Source organism: Phyllopteryx taeniolatus, chromosome 4 (genome assembly GCF_024500385.1).
Source record: "Phyllopteryx taeniolatus isolate TA_2022b chromosome 4, UOR_Ptae_1.2, whole genome shotgun sequence".
In the NCBI taxonomy this organism is placed as follows: Eukaryota; Metazoa; Chordata; class Actinopteri; order Syngnathiformes; family Syngnathidae; genus Phyllopteryx; species Phyllopteryx taeniolatus.
Genome location: NC_084505.1, coordinates 5,125,881 through 5,150,894, shown reverse-complemented (window position 1 = coordinate 5,150,894; position 25,014 = coordinate 5,125,881). Strand labels below are relative to the sequence as shown.

Sequence of the window (25,014 nt, the reverse complement as noted above, 5' to 3'; positions counted from 1 at the left end):
GTCACACTCTCACACCCTGACATTACTGGGATGCACATCATGCCACAGCGGATTCAATGACGGAACCTGTATGTGACCATAGAATACACGTGTGCGCATGTGACACTACATTTACATTTACTAACACTACATTTCAATAAAACAACAACAAACCTCATTCTTATGTTACCTACCAACAAACATACAATACTATAGTTTATTTTACTGCATTTCCATCAATACCTTTAAAACACCACTAGGTGATAGTATTGGTCTGTAAACATTTTCCTGTTCCCTCTCAAACATATATGTCAGGCATCTTCAAAAGGGGGGTAGTTTTATTTATTTTTGTTTCATTTGGTTCAACCATGAAATGGTTAACGTTTATCACACGGTGTCAAACTCAAGGCCCGGGGGCCAGATGCGGCCTGCCACATAATTTTATGTGGCCTGCAAAAGCAAATCATGCTCGTCAACTTCCGCAATTTTTGCTAAAATCTGTACCCAAATTCCAAATTGTCATAATAATAATAACCCTGCCCTGCAGTTCCATTACTGTAGGCGAGTGGGCGCTGTGTGTCCTCTCTCTCTCCCCCCTCCCCTCTCTGTTTTCAGCAAAGACCTGGCCATTTCTCTACCCCCCCCCCCACCGCCCGTATGACTGCGCAAATAATCTGCTGCCGGGGGCCCCTCTTCCTTCCAGCCGCCTTTTCAACCTTTCCCGACGTGAGAAAAAGGCAATGGAGGACTATATCCCTGACTCTCTGGCTTCCGGACTCATACGACTTTCCTCTTTTCCAGTAGGGGGCGGCTTCTTTTTTGTTGAAAAGAAAGACACCACTCTTCGCCCATCTATTGACTACCGTGGTCTCAATGACATCACCGTCAAAAATAAATCTCCACTTCCCCTCATCGACCCCTTGTTTTAACCCCTATACGACGCCCGAATATTCACCAAGTTGGATCTACGGAATGCCTAGCACCTCATCCGTATCCGAGAGGGGATGAATGGAAAATCGCTTTCAACACCCCTCTCGAACACTTCGGATACCATGTCATGCCGTTTGGATTGACTAATGCCCCCGATGTCTTCCAGAGCTTCATTAACGACGCCCTCCGTGATATGCTGAACCGGTTTGTTTTTGTTTATTTGGATGACATTCTCATTTTCTCCTGCTCCCTTGAAGAACATCACCGTCATGTACGCCAAGTCCTCCTTGAAAACCGCCTGTATGTTAAACCCGAAAAATGTGAATTCCACCTCTCCTCTGTACACTTCCTGGGCTACGTTATCTCTAAAGGACAACTACAACCCGACCCTGCCACGATCCAAGCCGTCGTTAACTGGCCTACTCCCACCACCCACAAAGAACTGCAACGTTTCCTTGGATTCACCAATTTCTACCGTCGATTCATCCGTAATTACAGTAAGGTCGCAATTCCCCTCACTAGCCTCACATCTACCAGCTCCCCCTTTCAGTGGACACCGGCAGCAACCCAAGCATTTAGTCAACTCAAGACCCTGTTCACCAGTGCGCCGATTTTTCGCCACTCTGACCCCTCCCTCCAGTTCGTGGTCGAGGTTGACACGGGGGCAGGGGCTGTCCTCTTGCAGCGGGACCCCACGACCCAGAAACTTCACCCCTGTGCCTTTTTTTCTCGCCGTTTGTCCCCTGCCGAGAGAAACTACGACGTCGGCAACTGAGAGCTACTGGCCATTGTATGGGCCTACACTGGCTGGAGGGGACTGAACTACCATTTATCATTTGGACAGACCACAAGAACCTCTCTTACCGCCGTTCCGCCAAACGCCTTAACACTCGACAAGCTCGCTCGGCTCTCTTCTTGAGCAGGTTTAATTTCAGTCTCTCCTTCCGTCCTGGCTCCAAAAACAGCAAACCAGATCCCCTGTCTCGACTTTACTCACCCCCTTCAGCCCTGACGAACCGGAACCCATCCTTCCTTCCTCGTGCTTCCTTGGAACAGCCACTTGGCAAATCGAACAGGTGGTTCCCCTTGTTAACCCTTGTGTCTCCTCGTTCCCAGTGCTCCCCTGTGTTCCTGACCCACGTCATTCCTGCCACCAAGCCAGCCGCCTGTTCTGTCCACTGCCTGCCACCTGTCCATGTCGCCGCCTGCCAACACATCCAGGACCACCTCCATAACTTTCCTCAATAAACTGTTCATCATTTTACATCTGCTTCCGCCTGCTCTTGGGTCCAGCTACTTCCCACACGTGACAAATAATATGATTTGGTGATTAAACATTTATATGGTTTCACTGTTCTAATGGCCCTCTGAGGGAAATCATAACTACAATGTGGCCCGAGACAAAAATGAGTTTGACACACCTGCTTTATCACATTAATTTACTTTATACATTACAGTATTTCCAGTGGGCCCATTTGTTGAAAGATTGTCTTTGACTTGCAGGTTCCACTTAACTGGTCGTCTCATGTTTTGAGAGGTTTGATGTTGTATGCACTGGTAAAACATCATGCTCACCCCATATAATGAGATATTTATTTGGCAAGTTTCCTGTCACATTGAGATACGAATGGGACTTCTTTTTGTAACCGAGTAATAAGCATAAAAATATCTCTCCACTTTATATCGCCTACTTTATAGAAGCCCTGTGACTGACTGACCACCAGTCCAGAGTGTAGCCTGCCTCTTGACCTAAGTAAGTTAGGAAGGACAGAAATTATTATTATTATTTTTTAAGTGTAGTTCATTATGTGCATTGTAGTCTTTGGTGGGTAAGATTGTGAAGCTGGGACGTGTACATATGGGCCCTTATTCATTAACCGTTCTTAAGAAAAGTGATCAATGAGCCTAATACTGATATTATCCATCCATCCATTTCCTACCGCTTATCCAAGGTCGGATCGCAGGGGCAGTAGCTTTAGCAGGGACGGCCAGACTTCCCTCTCCCCAGCTACTTCATCCAGCTCTTCCGGGGGGATCCCGAGTCGTTCCCAGGCCAGCCGAAGAATGTAGTCTTTCCAGCGTGTCCTAGGTCGTCCCCGGGGTCTCCTCCCGGTGGGACGTGCCCGGAACACCACACTAGGGAAGCGTCCGGGAGGCATCCGAATCAGATGCCCCAGCTACCTCATCTGGCTCCTCTCGATGAGATCCTCCCGGATGACCGAGCTTCTCACCCTATCTCTAAGGGAGAGCCCGGACACCCTGCGGAGGAAACTCATTTCGGCCGCTTGTATCCAGGATCTTGTTCTTTCTGTCATGACCCACAGCTCGTGACCATAGGTGAGGGTAGGAACGTAAATCGACCGGTAAATCGAGAGCTTCGCCTTTCGGCTTAGCTCCTTCTTTACCACAACGGATCGATACAAAGTCTGCATCACTGCAGACACTGCACCGATCCGCCTGTCGATCTCCCGTTCCATTCTTCCCTCACTCGTGAACAAGACCCCAAGATACTTGAACTCCTCCACTTGGGGCAGGATATCATCCCCGACCTGGAGAGAGCACACCACCCTTTTCCGACTGAGGACCATGGTCTCAGATTTGGAGGTGCAGATTCTCATCCCAGCCGCTTCACACTCAGCTGCGAAGTGCTCCATTTGGAGGTCACGGCTTGATGAAGCCAAAAGAACCACATCATCTGCAAAAAGCAGAGATGCAATACTGTGGCCACCAAACCGGATCCCCTCTACGCCTCGGCTGCGCCTAGAAATTCTGTCCATAAAAGTTATGAACAGACTTGGTGACAAAGGGCAGCCTTGGCGGAGTCCAACCCTCACCGGAAACGAGTCCGACTTACTGCCGGATATGCGGACCAAACTCTGACTCCGGTCATACAGGGACCGAACAGCCCGTATCAGGGTTTGCAGTCCATTGTGTGTTTGTCAGTATTTAGTTACCTCGTGGCCTGTCTTGTGGATGTAATTGTAATTCATTGTCATTATCTAGTTCATTATAATCTAAATGCGGGGTCCAGACCTTTATGAAACTGAGAACTTCTTCTTGGGTACTGATTAATGCGAAGGGCTACCATTTTGATACACAGTTTTGAAATAACAAATGTGGTCAAATTAGATGTCATTATATTATTTTGAATAATTAATGCTGTGACCCAAATGAGGAAAAGCAATCCAGAAAATTGATATATGGATGGATATTCATGTGAAGACACCAATCTTGTGAATGATTTCTCACAATAAAATGTTATAACAAGGTAGCTAAATATAAATATGCAACACTGTATTTCTATAAATTTCCACAAACATTTACATTTTCAATTGTTCACTTCTACAGCATTCCTAGGATTTTAAAATGTCCCATAACCGATGGGCTATTTTTACAACAGTCTCGCGGGCTACTCACGTGGTCCTTGGTGGTTACCTGGTGACTAAGGGTATCATATTGGTGACTCCTATTCTAAATCAAGCTGAATCATTACATTGTCTCAGTGAGTCCAATAAATTGAGAAACTGTCCCATAACACTGTGAGGGTTTCTTGTGAATGGATTACAGTAACATGATAATTGTTCACAATGAACTGTGACTGATGTTACACAGCGCAGTACAACAAAAATGAAAATTTAAATCAGCTAGAAAGTATTAAGACTCTTTGAACAATATTGCTTCAATTGAATAAATTTTCAGTCTATATGTTTTACGTTTTTTTTTTGTATGTTTGAAATTTTTCTCGTTTAAACATGGAATCTGGTCTATCACTTGCCCTGTGACCGTGTTCGTTTTTTTTTATTTTTAATTTTTTGCAATAGTTCATTTATCTCCTTTCCCTAAATTCTAACACTGAGAAGGCTTTTGTTGAGCAACAAAATAGTTTTTGTCATCCCAGAGAGTCTTTTCCCAAGTCAAAAGACTGGAGCAATTTAGGCAATTCCAGTGCAAATGTCTGCAATGTAATCAACCATCTCAACTGCTAACCTTTTAGCGCGATATTGTAAGTGTTTGGTTCACTGGTGCCGAGAATGTTTTTCATCAGTCAACGAGAGTTCAGAGTCTTGATTTTGCCTGAGGGTTGTCTGCTTGGGAAACTTTCCTCACTCTGTCCTGTTTTTTAAGACTCCTGTGTCTGTGACTTGCTCTTGTGTTTGGTTCAACAAACACGTTTTTCATCACCTAAATGCTGATGAATGTGAATTGGATGACTGAGTGTTTTCTGTTTTGTTTTGTCTGTCCTCTGCTTCCAATGCAGATGCAAATGGTACATCCATTTTGTGCTTATATTAACCACAACAAATTCAAATTCCTTGAGGCGGCACGGTGTACGACTGGTTAGAGTGTCTGACTCACAGTTCTGAGGATCGGGGTTCAATCCCCGGCCCCGCCTGTGTGGAGTTTGCATGTTCTCCCCGTGCTTGCGTGGGTTTTCTCCGGGCACTCCGGTTTCCTCCCACATCCCAAAAACATGCATGGTAGGTTAATTGACAACTCTAAATTGCCCGTAGGTGTGACTGTGAGTGCGAATGGTTGTTTGTTCGTATGTGCCCTCCGATTGGCTGGCGACCATTTCAGGGTGTACCCCGCCTCCTGCCCGATGATAGCTGGGATAGGCTCCAGCACGCCCGCGACCCTAGTGAGGAGAAGCGGCTCAGAAATTGGATGGATGGATGTTTCCTTGAAACATGTCTGTGTCCACATAGGGATACAGTATCTTCTGAAATGATTTTAAAATGGTGCAGTGGCATTGTTAAGCTTTTTATATGCATGACTTATTATATATACTATTCTCTCTGGAACATGGTTGCAAATATAGCTAATACTCAATAGATGCACTTTACCACCTTGTTTGATTAAAATATAATACGTTTTTCGAATCATTGTGTTTACTCACTCCATCATTTTAAATCAAAGTAAATAAACAGATGTTGACATACGTAATAATAGGTGTATTATGGGTTTTTAGTAACACCAACTAGGGATGGACATTTAACTGAATTTTCTTGACTGACTATGGTTTTCTTTTTTGCATTGACATTTGAGGACTCTAAAACTATTTACTGTAAGTATTTTAAGGGAATGGGATCATCTTTCTCAGAATGCACTGATCTTCTGTCAATGCCAGTGTCATGTGGCGCAAAACATGTTGTGACACAGCAAATTGTCACGTTTGTTTACTGCTCTTATAGTGTGTGGTGGACTCGACACATCACACCACACACATAACAATATCTCCACCGACAATCATGAAAAAGAGTCCAGCCCCTCTCAAGAGGACTGGTACCAGAGCCCAAGCCGTGTGTGGATGCGAGCCCGACTATATCTAGTCGGAACTTCTCAATCGCACACACCAGCTCGGGCTCCTTCCTGCCAGAGAAGTGACGTTCCACGTCCCTAGAGCCAGTTTCTGTAGCCGGGGATCGGATCGTCAAGGTCTCCCGCCTTCGGCCACCGCCCAGCTCGCACTGCACCTGACCACTATGGCCCCTCCCACAGGCGGTGAGCCTATGGGAAGGGGGACCCACGTTACCCTTTCGGGCTGTGCCCGGCGACCATGCACTTGCCTTCGAGCCCCACATCCAGGCCTTGCTCCAGAGGGGGCCCCCGGTGATCCACGTCTGGGCAAGGGAAACTTATTTCCATTTGTTTTATTCATCATAGAGTTTTTGGACCTGTGCTTTGTCTGGTCCCTCCCCTAGGACCTGTTTGCCATGGGTGACCCTACCAGGGGCATGAAGCCCCAGACAGCTCCAAGGATCATAGGAACACACAAACCCCTCTACCATATAACCCTTCTATATATATATATATATATATATATATATATACACACACACAGAAATAGTTGTGCTCTCCTCCAAGCACAGCTTGGGCTTTGGTACCAGTCCTCTTGAGGGAAATTGGACTCTCTTCCACTCTGGAGTTGCCCACGGTGAGAGGCACTGAGAAGGTGTGGGTATACTTATTGTACATTGGGGTTCACACCAGTGGACGGGAGGGTAGCCTCCCTCCGCCTTTGGTGGCGGGACAAGTCCTGACTGTTGTTTTTGCTTATATACCATGCAGCAGTTCAGAGTACCCACCCTTTTTGGAGTCCTTGGAAGGAGTGTTGGAGAAGCCCCAGGGGGACCTCCATTGTTCTGCTGGGGGACTTCAATGCTCACATGGCCAATGACAGTGACACCTGGAAGGGGGTGATTGGGAGTAATGGCCCCCCCTATCAGAACTCAAGTGGTGTTCTGTTTTTGGACTTCTGTGCTCATCATGCATTGTCCATAACGAACATTATGTTTAAGCATAAAGGTGTCCATACTGACTTGCAGCTGCATGTCTTGGGCACTCAGGTGAAGAGAGGGGCGGAGCTGTCAACTGATCACCACCTGGTGGTGAGTTACCTCTGATGGTGAGGGAAGATGTCGGTCCGACCTGGCAGGCCCAAACATAGTGTGGGGGTCTGCTGGGAACGTCTGGCAGAATCAGAAAGAGTTTCAACTCCCACCTCCGGCAGAACTTCATCTACATCTCGGGGGAGGCGGGGGACATTGAGTCCGAGAGGACCATGTTCCGCGCCTCCATTGCCAAGGCGGCCGATCGGAGCTGTGGCCGTAAGGTAGTCGGTGCCTGCCGTGGCAGCAATTCCCGAACCCATTGGTGAACACCAGCGGTGAGTGATGCTGTAAAGCTGAAGAAGGAGTCCTATCTGGCCTTTTTGGCCTGTGGGATTCCTGAGGTAGCTCATGGGTACCGGCTGGCCATGTGCAATGCAGCTTTGTTGGTCGCTGAGACAAAAAGTCGGACATGGGTACGTTGCACCGGACTATTTCTATATTAGTCATTCAAACTGCTCTAAGTGCTAGAGGACTCTGCATCTTTTTGCACAATTGTCAAAAAAAAAAAAACAATTGTACCGCCATTACCGGATAACTAGCAACCCCATTGTTCAGTGACTGTTTTTGTCAATGTCTTGATGTCTCAAAAGTGTTCTCTGTCAATTGACTGTCTGTTGTCGTACTAGAGCGGCTCCAACTATCCATCCATCCATCTTCTGAGCCGCTTATCCTCACAAGGGTCGCGGGAGTGCTGGAGCCAATCCCAGCTGTCATCGGGCAGGAGGCGGGGTTCACCCTGAACTGGTTGCCAGCCAATCGCAGTGGCTCCAACTACCGGAGACAAATTCCTTGTGTGTTTTTTGGACATACTTGGCAAATAAAGATGATTCTGATTCTGATGGCAGTTCAGTGAGGTCATGGAGAGCGACTTCCGGATGGCTTTGAGGAAATTCTGCTCAACCATCCGGCGTCTCAGGAGGGGGAAGCAGTGCACCATCAACACTGTGTATAGTGCGGCTGGGGTGCTGCTGACCTCAACTCGAGACGTTGTGAGTCAGTGGGGAGAATACTTCAAAGACCTCCTCAATTCCACCAATATGCCTTCCCATGAGGAAGCAGAGTCTGCGTTCTCTGAGGATGCCTCTCCTATCTCTGGGGCTGAGGTCACTGAGGCATTTAAAAAGCTCCTCTGCAACATCACATGGACATCTGGGACAGTGCTTCTGGATTGGCAGGCTGGGGTGGTGGTCCCCCTTTTTAAAAAGGGGGCTCCGGGATCACACTCCTCAGCCTCCCTGGTAAGGTATATTCAGGGGTGCTGGAGAGGAGGGTCGGTCGGGAAGTCGAATCTCAGATTCAGGAGGAGCAGTGTGGCTGTGGAACAGCTCTACACACTCGGCAGGGTCCTCGAGGGTGCATGGGAGTTCACCCAACCAGCCTCCACGTGTTTTGTGGACTTGGAGAAGGCGTTCGACCATTTTCCTCAGGGAATCATGTGGGGGGTTCTTCGGGAGTATGGGCCGCATTGCTAGCAGTAAGTCGGACTTGTTTCCAGTGAGGGTTGGACTCTGCCAAAGCTGCCCTTTGTCACCGATTCTGTTCATATCTTTTATGGACAGAATTTCTAGGCACAGCCGAGGTGTAGAGATAGTCCGTTTTGGTGGCGTCAGTATTGCATCTTCGCTTTTTGCAGATGATGTGGTTCTTTTGGCTTCATCAAGCCATGATCTCCAACTCTCACTGGAGTGGTTCGCAGCCAAGTGTGAAGCAGCTGGGATGAGAATCAGCACCTCCAAATCTCAGTCGGAAAAAGGTGGAGTGCCGGGTCGGCTATGAGATCCTGCCCCAAGTGGAGGAGTTCAAGTAAATTGGGGGCTTGTTCACAAGTGAGGGAAGAATGGAACTGGAGATCGACAGGCGGATCGGTGCAGCATCCGCAGTGATTGTATCGGTCCATTGTGGTGAAGAAGGAGCTAAGCCTAAAGGCGAAGCTCTCTATTTACCGGTCGAGCTACGTTCCTACCCTCACCTATAGTCACCAGCTGTGGCTTGTGACCGAAAGAACAAGATCCCGGATACAAGCGGGTGAAATGAGTTTCCTTCTCAGGGTCTCCGGGCTCTCCCTTAGAGATAGGGTGAGAAGTTTGGTCATCCGGGAGGGGCTCAGAGTAGAGCCGCTGCTGCTCTGCATTGAGAGAAGCCACATGAGGAGGTGTTTTGGGCATGTTCCACTGGGAGGAGACCCCGGGGACGACCGAGGACATGCTGGAGAGACTACGTCTCTCGGCTGGACTAGAAACACCTCAGGATCCCCTCGAAAGAGCTGGAGGAAGTGGCTGGGGAGAGGGAAGTCTGGGCTTCTGCTGCTGCCCCCGTGACCCCACCTCGGATAAGCGGAAGAAAATGGATGCATGGATGGATGGATGGATGGATATGTGTGTGTGTGTGAGAATATATATATATATATATATATATATATATATATATATATATATAATTATAATTATGTTTTTCTGATTTTACTTTTCATATTTATGTGTTTGAGTAAACTAAACATTTTTGTTTCATTCTTTAAAATACTGACAACTTTAAAAACTGTCAATTATAGCATTTATTTGCAGAAAATGACAAATGGTCAAAATAACAGAAGAAAATGTATTCGGAACTCAAATAACTCAAGGAAAACAAGTTAATATTTATTTTGAAAGATCACAATACTAATGTTTTACTAGTTCACAAATCAATATTTAGTACAATAATTCTTATTTTTAATCTCAGTTTTCATGCATCCTGGCATTCTCCCCACCCCTTTGCTGTTGGATGACCTTTTGCCATTCCTGGCGCAAAAATTCAAACATCTCAGCTTTTTTTGATAGCTTGTGACCATCCATCTTCCTGTTGATCACATTCCAGAGGTTTTCATTGGGGTTCAGGTCTAGAGATTGGGCTGGCCATGACATGGCCTTGGTTTGGTGGTCCTTCATCTAGACCTTGACTGACCTAGCTGTGTGGCATGGAGCATTGTCCTGATGGAAAAACAGTCGTCAGAGTCAGGAAACATTGTCAGAGCATAAGGAAGCATGTTTTTTTTCCAAGGATAACCTTGTATGCGGTTTGATTCATGCGTCCCTCGCAAAGATGAATATGCCCGAATCCAGCCTTGCTGAAGCACCCCCAGACCATCCTCTCCAAGTCTAACCATTAGTGACCAACAGCTAGACGGAGACCTGGGGCCTCATGTACAAATACTTGCGTGGATTTCCTCCTAAAACATGGCGTACGCTCAAATCCAGAAAGCGTCGTACGTACAAAAATATTCAGATGTATGAAACTCTGCGTACTCATGAATCCAAGCACATTTCCTTCGTACATTCCAATCAACGTGGAAATGTGCACACATGTTGGAGTAGCCGACTCCTCCCTGTCCACGCCCATATTTTAATATGCAAATCATATTTAAAGGAACCCTGCACCTGAGATGCCGATCTCTGCATGATCAGAAAAAAAGGAAAATGAGCACGGTAATGAAGAAAAAAAAAAATGTTCTGAATGTGAAGTTGCTCAATCAAGTGGAGGCACGCAAGAAAATCCTCTTTGGCATGCTGTCCTACGGTGTTCACAACACGTGAAAGAGGAGTGAATGGGACAGCGCGTGTGTTGCGCGCACACGCTGAAGTAAAAAAGAAGTGGTCAGACATTAAGGTGGATGTGAAGCGGAGGACAGCTGCCCACCGCCAAAGTGTGGCCAAAAAAAGGCGGAAGAACCGACGCGGAGGGTCTCACCCCGTTTGAGGAGAGAATCGCTGAGATCATGGGTGACGCTGCTCTCTCAGGGGTTATGGACATGCTCACTATGATCACCCCACAAGATTAATACCATGTATTTTTAGAACTCATAACAAATGTGTTCATACAGTAACCTACACTCAGCCCTGTGAGATAAAGGTTCATGTGTAAATGTTGTATATGTGGTATTTGTAATAAATCTTTTTAATTCAAATAGAAGATCATCAGCATATCAAAGAGAATATCAAAAACTTTGACTCCTTTTTGATGACTCAATTTTTTATTTTAATACACAGGAGAGGACACGCACACTAACAAAAAAATCAAGTTTTTTATTTAGGAGAAGAGGGGTAAATTGTCAATTTAAATATATTTTAATCATGTGCAATCGATATACATGTTCAAATGAAGTAAATTCAAAGGACTCTTTTTTTCAGTGCATGTGCTGGAGTCACGAAGCGATTGTGAGGGTAATAGGTGGCATAAATGATCACCTTGATCAATTAATAGGTGTCCTCACAAATATCAGTGGTTCATTAAATACACTGGTTAACAAATGGATTCTCAGTCCTTGCCTCAATTGCATTGTTGAAATCAAATGTTTGCCGGGCATGAATTGTTCATCAGTGCTAATTATTCATGTGTCTCTGGTGTGCAGATTTATGAGAACAGTTTCCCAGCATCACCTCTAAGTGTCGCCAAAGCACCAAAAGCTACAGAAACGTGCGTACGCCAGCCATGCAGTTGGCGTGAGGCACCGCAAATTTCCACGTTCATGTCACTCTTGATACATCTGACCTTTGCCGTGAAAAAGAACGGACGTCACGTTTTTGTGCGTGCGCACCTTTTGTAGATGAGGCCCCTGGAGAGGGCTACAAGCCACAGTGTCTCACACCCACTGTGAAATTTGGTGGAGGATCGGTGATGATCTGGACATGCAGAACAGACTTTTAAGTCTCAACCCCATGTTGTAAAACAAGGAAATGTGATCCTCTAAAGAGAGCGGTATAGACCTAATAAACAAATGGCCTCAGGAATACCTTTGATGTAGAAATACAAAGGAAAGATAGTTGGAGTAGTTACTCTCTTGCATGCAGTACGCCGTACGCTGAAAAGATTGCAATCAAATTATGTTTAAATATACTACAACTATAAATAGATTATTTGAACCAAGCCTCAGCATTATTTATTGGTGAAATATGTATGATATAAATATACAGTCCATCCATTTTCTACACAGCTTATCCTGTTCAGGTTCACGGGGAGCTGGAGCCTATGCCAGCTGACTCCGGAAAAAGGTGGACTCCATCCAGGACTTTTCGCCAGTCAGTTGCAGGGCACATATAGACAGACAACCTCTCTCACTCACAACACTGAGTGGGATGACCCCATGCTGCCTGCACCAAAGTCAGGCAGATGTCTCATTACATCATCAGTGACACACATCAAATTCTACACTGTCTTCATTAGCTCGTAACTGAGTCAACTTCACCAACACTGTGACATTGCTGCCCACAAATGCCGCACATATTGCACGTCAGAAACCGCCAATAGATATAGTATACTTTTACACTATACTGTAGATAATAACTGACTTTGCCTGATTATTATTATAATTTTTTTTTTTTTTGGCATATTACATTCACTGTAAAATGAACAAATTAGGGTTCCAATGTCTGCCTATGATGTACAACTCTTCTCCAGTTAGTCTCCACTTGGAGGATTATCACAGCATACATTCAGGATTGTTAAATTGTTTTGATTATGGGCTCGCCTCACAACTGCTTTTATACTGCTTGTAAAGGACAATGGCAACATATTACTTTGCGCCTCTCAACAAGCGGATTTTTAAAAAATAACTAACCCCAAATGAGCGCTATCTCTAAGTTTACATTTTATTCTGAAATGAAAGAAGACCAAAATATAGATTTTCTTTTTTTTTTTTTTTTAGTGTAATATGATTTATTGTATCTTCTATCCATTGGATCTTTCTTCGAGTTCCTGAATTCCAATTCCAAAAACAACACATGCCACTACTGGTAACTGTCCTTTAAAATACAGCTTCAAACAAAAAAACCCCAAACAAATACAACCCACCACACAAAAAGGCATGCCTCGTAGTAGTTTATAATCCACACTTTGGTGGCAAAAACAATGTGCTAATTACTGAGCATGCATTATGCCCCCTCTAAACCTGGAGGCCACAACAAAAGGCCACAAGCTACTTCAGACTTATCAGTAAAACACCTCTCCCCCATACCTCCACTTTAATGCAGTGTAGAAATGAGTCTCTTTGACTGATTATTGTGGTCTGTAATCATAGCAACAGCAACAGCTTCTCTCTGAGGTATTCGTAGGTGAATTTCAATGCAGAGGTTTTTTTTTCATCAAAACCTCATACCCAAGACCAAGCAGCATGGCCTGACTTAAAAAAACGGTGTGGTTGTGTTGGATGGGAGAAGCTGAAATAGGCATCAACTTCACTTTCATCACAATAGTTTCAAGTGGACAGCTAATCTAAAAGGGAGTTGTGCCAGAATTTCCAAAGATAGGACAAGATCACGCAAAGGTGATTTACAATGAGGCCCAATAAAAGATGATACACTAAAAGATGGTACAAATGAGGGACAATTGTATACATATAATGTAGATTGTGTACTGATGCAAGAACAAAGTCATAGAAGTCAAAGATTTTTTGTTTTATTCTTCTGTAAAATAAACAATTCAAGACTTAAAATCCAAATATCCATGTTAAATGGGAAGGCTGCCAGTGAATGAGTTAACTGAACCTCAAATGTCTAGCCAATTAAAAATCTGAATTATCTTTATTTTGCCAAGTATGTCCAAAAAACACACAAGAAATTTGTCTCCGGTATTTGGAGCCACTCTAGTATGACCTATGAGTTTTACTTTTGAGACATAAAGACATTGAGAAAAACAGTCACTGAGCAATAAAAGGTTGTTAGTAATCTGGTAATGCCAGTACAATTATTAATGTTTTTTTGATAATTGAATTGAAAATGACTCCACATTCGCTTTGCTGCATTAACGCGCCTACGCCACATACTCTATGTGAGTATATCTGTTCTGTCCCAATAACGAGCGGTATCAGAAGACTCCTGGGCAGAAGAATTGAGCTTTATTTAGGGTGAATCATCAGTATTGTGCTGTAAATGTAACGATATTCTACTTAACTGCAAGTTTGGGATTCATCCATCCATCCATTTTCTGAGCCGCTTCTCCTCACTAGGGTCGCGGGAGTGCTGGAGCCTATTCACTCACATTCACACCTACGGGCAATTTAGAATCTTCAATTAACCTACCATGGATGTTTTTGGGATGTGGGAGGAAACCGGAGTGCCCGGAAAAAACCCACGCAGGCACGGGGAGAACATGCAAACTCCACACAGGCTGGGCCGGGGATTGAACCCTGGTCCTAGGAACTGTGAGGCAGACACTCTAACCAGTTGTTCACCGTGCTGCCAAGTTTGGGATTCACTTGTGAAATTAGATTCATGTTGAGTTTACCTGGAGCATTGTTTCCCAAATTGTATTGAGCCAAGGCACGTTTTTACATTAAAACAATGACAATAGCACACGACCAAAAAGGAAAAAAAAAAAAAATCATAGAAAAATACAGTATATGCAGTGTATTGAAACAACGATGATCTCGTCACAATTTATTCACACATGGCACTCAGTATGAAATCTGGGCCTGTTTAGTTGAACACAAATACATAATTCTGTTGTATGAATAGCAACAGGTGGATACACAGGTGGATACACAGGTGACCGACTGGTTAGAGTGTCTGCACTCCGGTTTCCTCCCACATCCCAAAAACATCCATGGTAGGTTAATTGAAGATTCTAAATTGCCCGTAGGTGTGAATGTGAGTGTGAATGGTTGTTTGTTTGTATGTGCCCTGCGATTGGCTGGCAACCAGTTCAGGGTGTACCCCGCCTCCTGCCCGATGATAGCTGGGATAGGCGCCAGCACGCCCGCGACCCGTGTGAGAAGCGGCTCAGAAAATGGATGGATGGATAGATGGATGGATATACAGGTTTATGGTAGCTTTTGCCATTGCCTAGTCCTAGTGGAAGAGAATTTGATTGTTCTGCCTGTTTCTACATGTCGCTGGCATGGATAAAAGAAGAAAAATACACAATTTGTAGTAAATAAATTCACATTTTCTGACTAATTAAATGAAATGTGTTAATTTCCCATGTAACACCGGATGATCTCTCACGACATGAATGTGCTATAGAACATTGGTTGAGAATCACCGCTCTGGATGGACCTGGCTAGCTAATAGGCTCATTCTCACTGCTACATTATTAGCCTTTGGATTCCAGAATCCCCACATTTTTATTTAATTTTATTGCACTTGTCATATTTTATTTGCAATTCAGCTATTTGGAGGGAATTAATTATTCACAGTGCTAGTCCCTGGACACTTTTGAATGGTTACTTTCTGTTGGCTGCCTGATAAGATTGATAAACCCCCTGCAGCCTCGTTCTTTCTATTACCAGATGTTTCACTCCTGCGCAGGAGGTTGTTCTGTTTCATTCTGTTTCATAATTCCTGCAAAAATATTTTTAGCTTTTTTTTTTTTCCCGCAGCTACCATTAGTTTGTTCAGCTACAACAAATGTTCTTGGAGCGTACTGACTATTTTACTTTTTTTTGTCGATTCAGATCTTCTGACTCTGGCTCCACGTATGAGAAAATGAATGACAAAATTGGATCCAAGACTGTTCTGACTTACCTTTATGTCTGTCCAACCAACAAAAGAAAGGTAAGATGCAGCATGTTTTCATAATCTTAACATTTATTGATTTATTTCATATTTATGTCGAGACGTTATGTAAAGAATACAATTAATTTTAGAAACATCATCATTGATTAAGTTCTGTCGATTAACAATTAACTTTATCTGCGTAATATTCTAAAATCAGGGTCTGAAATACCTAATATCGCATCGTCAAATGCGTCGTAAAATTAGGTGTTTAGCGATGTGTTTCCCAATTTCCATCACTATAATATGCGATGCATGTTTTGAACCGTTTATTTTTCGTAACTCGACGAAGAGAGGGTGGAATGATAACAGAAATGGAAATTGCGTAGCAAGCAGAGATAAACAGGTACGCGATCGGTGATTGGTCAATGTCAATCGGAGAGCTCGCCAGTTAGCGGCAAAATATTCGCGGCACGGTGGCCGACTGGTTAGAGCGTCAGCCTCACAGTTCTGAGGTGCGGGGTTCAATCCCCGTCCCCGCCTGTGTGGAGTTTGCATGTTCTCCCCGTGCCTGCGTGGGTTTTCTCCGGGCACTCCGGTTTCCTCCCACATCCCAAAATCATGCATTAATTGGAGACTCTAAATTGCCCGTAGGCATGACTGTGAGTGCGAATGGTTGTTGGTTTGTATGTGCCCTCCGATTGGCTGGCAACCAGTTCAGGGTGTACCCCGCCTCCTGCCCGATGACAGCTGGGATAGGCCCGCGACCCTAGTGAGGAGAAGCGGCTCAGAAAATGGATGGATGGATGGATAAAAATATTTCAAAAAAAGAAATATAATAATAATAATAATAATATAATAACAATATAATACAGACAGATTGGTGCAACATCTGCAGTGATGCAAAAGTAGCATTAGTCTGTCATAGTCAAGAAGGAGCTGAGCCAAAAGGCATAGCTCTCGATTTACCGGTGGATCTACAACCCCAACCCCATTGGCACTATCACAGCCCCATACCATCACAGAGGGTGGCTTTTGAACTTTACGTCGTCCGGATGGTTCTTTTCCTCTTTGACCCGGAAGACACGACGTCCACAATTTACAAAAACAATGTGAAATGTGGACTCGTCGGACCACAGAACACTTTTCCACTTTGCATCAGTCCATCGTAGATGAGCTCGGGCCCAGAGAAGCTGGCGGCATTTCTGGGTGCTGCTGATTAATGGATTTTGCTTTGCAGAGTAGAGTTTCAAGTTGCACTTACGGATGTAGCGCTGAACATTTCGGGGTATCAGTGTCTTGCTCAAGGACACCACAGCTGTGAGTCCGGGGGTCGTTGGCAGATGGTCCAGTCGGGGTCTTGAACCTAAGTCCCCCCACGGTAGCAGGTGATGATCTTAACCATTGGGCCACAGCTGCCCAGACTAGGTACTAGGTAGGACAACACTGGCCTGGGTTTTGGTGTGGAAACTGGACTTCCAAGTTGGAGGCACGCCCCAAACCATGAATGGTATCATTCTTTTGGAATGCAAAACGCCATTAAGATGCCTTGCAAAGAGGACACTTTCCATCAACAGCAGTCGGTGGGTGGAAACTGCCTTGTTAATATTCCATTCAGTTGGAAAAAGAGTTTGGAACTGCCTCAATACCCGAAGAGGCCGTGTTTTTGTTTGTTACTTGTTGGAGGCAGAATGATTGAGTCTCTCTGAAATGGGCAAAAGCAGGGCATAGGGGCCGGGAGGGAGTGTTGGTGTTGAGTGAAGCCACCAGACGCGTGTCATTAGTGGATGTGGGCTCTCGCTGGCCCCATTGGACGAAGGAGGGCCATTGTGTGTTTTGATGTTAATTTCATTTGTAGATGATCTAATTTATTGCCCAGTGAGTGAACATTGGAAAGAAAGATGGATAGGAGTGGCATTCGTCAGGGGTTAACTTTGACCTTAACTGTTAGCCCACCGCATAAACCAGGCTTCTGCATGCGGCCCGAGAGCAGCTACTTGCTCCTCTGTGGACTTGATCTGCCATGCGAAGGTGTTGCTTTGTAAGTCGCTTGATCATGCTGAGAGCTGTGCTCTGTTGCACCACAGTGGTCGCAAGCGTCGTAGTTACGAACTCAAAGTCAATGGATGATCGCAATTTCAGCTCGTGCTCGCAATCATATGCTAATTTACTGTGGATATTGATTATTTTTGGTGTTGGAAGTGAAGAATCTTGGGCAAAATGTCCATGACTGTCTTGAGCCAGTGCAACAGCAGCCGCTTGGCTGGCCCTGGGCAACCAGCGTGCCACTGAATGAGACTGCTGTTGTTATCGGTCAACTTTTTTTTTTTATATCGGACCTATGGCATGACATAATTTTTTTTCCCAATATCGGCCCCATAATTATCATTCATACTACCATATCATCATAGGACCTGGTTTGAAGTGTACCAAAATGTTGTGTTGATTGAAAATCCTTCAATGACACTGTTGTTGCATCTGGCTCTCTATTCTTTCTTATCCCCTTTGTTCTTTTCCTTTCTGGAAATAGAAATACTTTTCACAAACAGCCAGCTAGTCACAGGTTGTGAGGGCCTCAAAAACTGTTTGTAATTACTGGTACTACAACGACAGTATTATATTGTCACAGCGACTGAATCAGCTATTTGGAAGAATAACCTAACAGAAACTGAAAGGGAACAAATTGGATTAAAAGTGTCGGCAGTTATTTCCAATGCCAAAGCCCCACCTCCTTACTCCCCCTAGAGGAAAGAAAAGCTCTGACATCGCTGAGCAGGGATATAAACATCACAATTCTGTCAGCAGACAAAAAGAGATACACAGTAATCCTAAACACAACAGACGAACATAACAAGGTACTCACACTTCTCACTGATGTCAACACATATGAACGACTAAAAAGAGAACCAACCAATGGGTACAAAAGACAAATAACTAAGTACCTACAAACGTTAAAGAAGTCAAAACCCAGGCTAGTGCTGTCCTACCTAGCCATTTGCATGGAGAGATGAAGCCTGCAAAACATCTTTATATTCTCCCCATCCAGTAAATAATATTTACCACCACAAAGTTTCAATATTAATGTTGATTATAAACTAAAAAAAAGTGTGAATTTGAAATGATTTCCTGAGCGCAATAAAGTACTTGTGTAAAAGTATAAATAACTAGGTAATTTTTTTTATCAGCTGGTTATCTGTTCATAAAGTAGTTATTTATGTAATAATAAATTGGTTATCCATTCATAAACCAATTATCTGTATACAGTAATCCCCACCTCCATCGGTTTAAATTCCTCCGTAATAAGTGAAATTCGTGAAAGAGAAATACCCTATATAATTACACCCGAGGCATGTTTTTTGTTGCATTTACGGCACTTGTTTTTTTTTTAAGGCCCATAAACACACAAAAATATAAACACAAACACATAATATGGAAATCTTGAGAGAGACCAAGAGCAACGGTTAACACAAAAATATTTTACAAACAGTAAAAAAGCAACAACTGCAATAAAAATCTGCAATATAGCGGGACCACAAAGTAAGAGCTGTGATATAGCGAAGGGCTGCCGTGTCTGTATTCCGTGATGATAAGTTGCAGGGACCAGGCTCTGGATTTTGTGGGGCTGTCCTGGTTGACACGCCTCTGCAACATCGCGTGGACATCGGGTACAGTGCCTCTGGATTGGTAGACTGGGGTGGTGGTACCCTTTTTCAGAAGCCTACCTGGTAAGGTCATTCAGGGGTGCTGGAGAGGAGGGTCCGTCGGGAAGTGGAATCTCAGATTCAAGATGAGCAGTGTGGTTTTCGTCCTGGCCGTGGAACAGTGGACCAGCTCTACAGCCTCGGCAAGGTCCTCGAGGGTGCATGGGAGTTCGCCCAACCAGTCTACATTTGTTTTGTGGACTTGGAGAAGGCGTTCGACCGTGTCCCTTGGGCGGTCCTGTGGGGGGTGCTTCGGGAGTATGGGGTACCGAATCCCCTGATACGGGCTGTTCGGCTGTATGACCGGAGCCCTTTGTGACTGATTCTGTTCATAACTTTTTTGGTCAGAATTTCAAGGCGCAGACGAGGCGAAGAGGGGGTCCGGTTTGGTGGCCTCAGTAGTTCATCTCCGCTTTTTGCAGATGATGTGGTTCTGTTGGCTTCATCAAGCCGTGATCTCCAACTCTCACTGGAGCAGTTCGCAGTCGAGTGTGAAGCGGCTGGGATGAGAATCAGCACCTCAAAATCTGAGACAATGGTCCTCAGTCAGAAACGGGTGGCATGCCCTCTCCAGGTCAGGGACGATCTCCTGCCCCAAGTGGAGGAGTTCAAGTATCTTGGGGTCTTGTTCACGAGTGAGGGAAGAATGGAACGGGAGATCGACAGGCGGATCGATGCAGCGTCTGCAGTGATGCAGACTTCTTATCGGTCGGATGTGGTAAAGAAGGAGCTAAGCCGAAAGGCGAAGCTCTCAATTTAAAATTTCAATTTCAATTTCCCTTTGAGATAGGGTGAGAAGCTCAGTCATCCGGGAGGATCTCAGAGTAGAGCCGCTGCTCCTCCACATCGAGAGGAGCCAGATGAGGTAGCTGGGGCATCTGATTCGGATGCTTCCCGGACGCCTCCCTGGTGAGGAGACTCTGGGGACGACCCAGGAGACACTGGAGAGACTACGTCTTTCGGCTGGCCTGGAAACGCCTCGCGATCCCCCCGGAAGAGCTGGATGAAGTGGCTGGGGAGAGGGAAGTCTGGGCGTCCCTGCTAAAGCTACTGCCCCCGCGACCCGACCGCAGATATCCATGGATGGATGGATGGACCATAACGCTCATATTCGAATTTAGCATTTCAAAAAGACAGCATGACCCTCGTGTGGCTGTAACTATGGTTGATCACACTGTGAGCTCTGCTTCTGCCTGTTTATTTTTCTCCCCTGACAGTGATGGAACAATCATCAGATCACACCTTGACTTTACAGTATCTCATCAGTGCACTGTGGTGCAACAGAGCAACAAAATGACAAACAATCAACAATTCTGAAGGAATAGACAAGGTTAACATTACACCAACGTCCCAGTCACAACAGGGGAACGCAAACAGTGATGGCGTTCAGACAAGACAGAGCAGTATAATCATCAATTGGGAATATTTAATTTATTACACTGATCATTCTGATTATAATCTCTCAAGGGAAAATTCAATTTATACTCTGCTCTATGTATTTTGTGTTGTTCACCACACACATAAAACCAAATCACATGCATGCTAAGGGAGATGTCAGAGTGAAAGTGGTGCACAAACAGCTTCGAGCTTGGGTTTGGTGTGTACATTTTTAAATTTTGTCCGCAGGGGGACATGAACCATGACCGTTTGGTTCCAAAGCTCAAGTTGTCACAAATGACCTGTTGCCCCTCCACTCAGTACAGGAGATGAGATGGACTGGGCAGGACATTTTGCATCACCAGGTTTTTACAGGCAGCCGACTGACGAAAATGTCCTAATGGTTTGGGTCATCTGTTTGTTTAGCATACATCTGACAGCCTTAAAAGCCTAATTTTTTATTTTTTTATTGTGGACCATCGGTAAACACCATTTTTGGGAGACCTCAAGCAGCCCTAGATAGAATCTTAGCATCCCCCAAATTATTATTTTTTTTTACTATACAGGAAGTCCTCGATTTACGAACGAGTTCTGTTCCTACGCTGGCGACGGAACACGAATTTCCGCGAAATACTTCTGTTATGGGTATTGTCCCACGTGATTGTAAAAGCAAGCTCAGTGTGTGTGGGCGTGTGCGTCGATGTGTGAGTGAGACGGGACTGCGCAGGCGTCGTCTGGCGGGACTGAAGGAGGAATGAGTGTGCGCCGGTGCGAATGTGTACAGTAGCAAGTGTAGTGACGGCGACCGGGGAAGAGTAGCGATTAGCGGAGGACCCGTTGACTTTGAATGTGCAGAGGAGCTAATAAAGCCATTAAAGCAGCAAATTGGTGCTTCATGCCTTTATTGTTGCCGCCACCCAGCTCAGCTGTGCAACGAGAGAAGGGAGTTAACCCCTGCGTCTCCCGACCACGGTCAGGTGACCGTAGCAGGAAAGGTTAACACTTCGTATAAAGAAACTAAAATACATTAAAATAAAAAAATAAGATGCTGTACTTACCATTACTGCTGAGAGTGTGAAAAAAGGCATATATTCTCCCGGGGCACAAACACAGACAAGCACTATGCACTAGCTAAGCAGAAACACTATGGTGCTGGGACAAAATGGCGGACGAGGCACGGGCGTCGTAAAGTCGAAACGTCGTAGGTCGAGTACGTTGTAACTCGAGGACTTCCTGTATATCAGTTTTGAACAGGCTAGAAAAGCAAATATAGAAAACAAAAGAAAAGACAAGAAAATATAGTATTTTGCTTGAAACCTATTATTTAACCACTGAAAATACAACACCCTGCGATTGGCTGGCAACCAGTTCAGGGTGTACCCCGCCTCCTGCCCGATGATAGCTGGGATAGGCTTCAGCACTCCCGCGACCCTTGCGAGGCTAAGCGCCTCAGAGAATGGATGGATGAAATATAACACCCTCAAAAGTGGTTTGTTCCACCACAGGGTCATTGCTAAGCATAAAGCTCTACTACTATTACTACTACACACACACACACACACACACACACAGTCGTGTATATTGATTACATACCCTTTGGCAGCGATGACAGCTTTCAAACATTTATTGTATTCATCTTTCAGATTTTTGCACTTCTCAGGTGGTATTTTTTACACTCTTCCTTTGCAATTTGTTCCAGTTGTTCTTGAACATTTGCAGGGTTCTTTTCCCCAATGGCAGATTTCAGCTCCCCCCAAAGATTTTCAATTGGATTGAGATCAGGACTCATTGCTGGCCATTCCAAAACGGTCCATTTTTTCCTTTTCAACCACACCTGTGTGCTTTTGGATGTGTGCTTTGGGTCTTTGTCTTGCTGGAGGGCCCATGATTTTTGCTTCAAACCAAGCTGTCTTATACTAGGTAAGACATTTTGCTCTAAAATTCCGATTTCCTGATATTTGTGAAACAGTAAAGGCCTCCAGTACCAGATTTGGAAAAGCAGCCCCACAGCATTATGGATCCTCCACCATGTTTGACTGTTGGCAGGGTGTTCTTTTCCTTAAAGGCTTCATTGCACCATCTGTAAACATACTGTTTGTGTGCATTGCTAAAAACTTCCCTTTTTGTTTAATCCGTCCATAAAATATTGTTTATGTTTTGCTCTTTTGTATCAAACAGATGTTCACTTAAGAAAAATGTTTCACTTGATTCGTTTTCTTCAGGGAATATTCCACATTTAGTACTTAAACTTGATGGGTGCCAATATTGGTGAGCACGACTGTATGGGGGGAGTCCCCCCCACAGAATGCCACCGTGGGTGGCTGCCCATATCGCCCATATCAGAAACCTTCACTGCTTACCATTATTTTTGTTCATTTTGTTGTCCTGTCGACGTATTGTATTTCCAACCAGCCTGCTAGTCGGGGGCGCCATAAAACAGCTCTCCGACCCCAATGTGTCACTGCAAGTGTGTGTTTAGACATGTTGATATACTTGTAGACCAATTCCAGCCACCTGTAGAGGTGGGACCCACCAGCCAGCTTGCGGGGGTTGCTTACAGCCTCACATTGTCGCACGATTGAAGCAGTTCTGAATCGCCTCCTGTTTCCCTTCCAAGAGTGTTCCTCCTCACTCTCTGTACAGTGTGTGTGGGCTTCCTGCATTAGCGTACTTGTTCGGCTTATATACAAATGTGTGCATACATACGCGTGCAGTTCACCTGCTGCTTGGAACACAGCAATGATCTCCGAGCGGGCGAGGGTAGGGTTACGACCGGTTGCAAATAAATGAAGGAATGGGAAACGCTGAGGTGGATGCGACACTAACAATTGTGCAGAAACTTTTTTTTTTTTTTTACATTCTGGCTGCAACTGTTCACTGGGAAAACTCTTGGCACTCCAGTCCGAGCTGGATACCGGGTCATAGCTCATTATCACTGGGACAAGCGAGGCCGGATTTGAATCCTGGTCCTCAGAACTGTGAGGCAGATGTGCTAACTAGTCGTCCACCGTGCCGCCCCTCATATAGTCTCAGAGGTACAACCTGGACTGGGGCCACACTTATCAAAAAGCAGGATTCTTCCTAAAAGTGTATAAACATACAACCATTCAGACTCACATTCACACCTACGGGCAATTTAGAGTCTTCAATTAACCTAATTAACATTTTTTGGGATATGGGAGGAAACCAGAGTACCCAGAGAAAACCCAGGAAGGCAATCCAACAATGATTATACTGTATTTAAAAGAGATTATATGTGCCAGTACCTACATGGCATTCATTAGGTTGTTCATACAGAAATATTTTTTGTGATTCCATAACCTTGCTGAATAATATTCAGTATATATAGATTTAGTAGTATGTTTATACTGTATATCACAACAAAACTACAACTTTTTTTCTGCTGTGTAATTAAAACAATCTAATTTTATAGAAGGAAAATGATACTACGAATAAAAATGAGTGCAGCTTCAGAGTCATAGCAACAAGCTATTCCAGTGTAATGCTTGTTAGATTAACTTGGAAGGGTCGTGTAGTTGTTTCCAAGTATTTGCCTGATGTGAGTCAAAGCCTGGCCTTTTCTACTGACATTGCTTCTGGTACAATTAGTTATTTTGGCATTCTCTCCCTACTTTTAATATTCCACCACATTTACTTAAAATTGCCCCTCAAATATGTATCTCTGTTCACTTCAACAGCAATAAAACAAAAATAAACAAAAAAACACACCTTGACTATTGTGTTTTTCCCCCTTGCTCACAGATTATGGTGTTGACTGATCCTGAGTTTGAGAGCAGTGTGCTAATCAGCTCTGATGAAGGAGCCAGCTACCAGAAGTACCGTCTCACTTTCTACATCCTAAGCCTGTTATTCCACCCTAGTGAGGAAGACTGGGCCTTAGCCTACAGTCACGATCAAAAGGTAAGTGTGAGCTAGATTTGATCTTGTTTCTTCATGTACCATGATAACGTGTGATTCAAACTTTTGATGATGATCACACTCACCTTTGTTTGAATTCTTTACTTTTTTTTATAAAATTTTAGCTTAATGTCAGTGCACGTTTCAATAATCAAGCCAACTTTGGGGCCTCGAAAATCCCAATGTCAACACGGAGGACGGTTGAGCCACGGACTGTGAAACGGAAAGATACCCACTTACCAAGAAACCTGAAGC

General features: G+C 44.6%; 1 protein-coding gene across 1 annotated transcript in view; it reads left to right on the top strand.

Annotated features, from left to right (window-relative positions):
• The window catches only part of sorcs3a (sortilin related VPS10 domain containing receptor 3a), a 326,424-nt gene that overhangs the window by 162,720 nt on the left and 138,690 nt on the right, over window positions 1-25,014 (top strand). Inside the window, exons 3-4 of the mRNA XM_061772129.1 lie at window positions 15,724-15,823; window positions 24,604-24,762. Of these exons, the coding sequence (XP_061628113.1) occupies window positions 15,724-15,823; window positions 24,604-24,762 (259 nt within the window). The remainder of the gene's footprint in view (window positions 1-15,723; window positions 15,824-24,603; window positions 24,763-25,014) is intronic.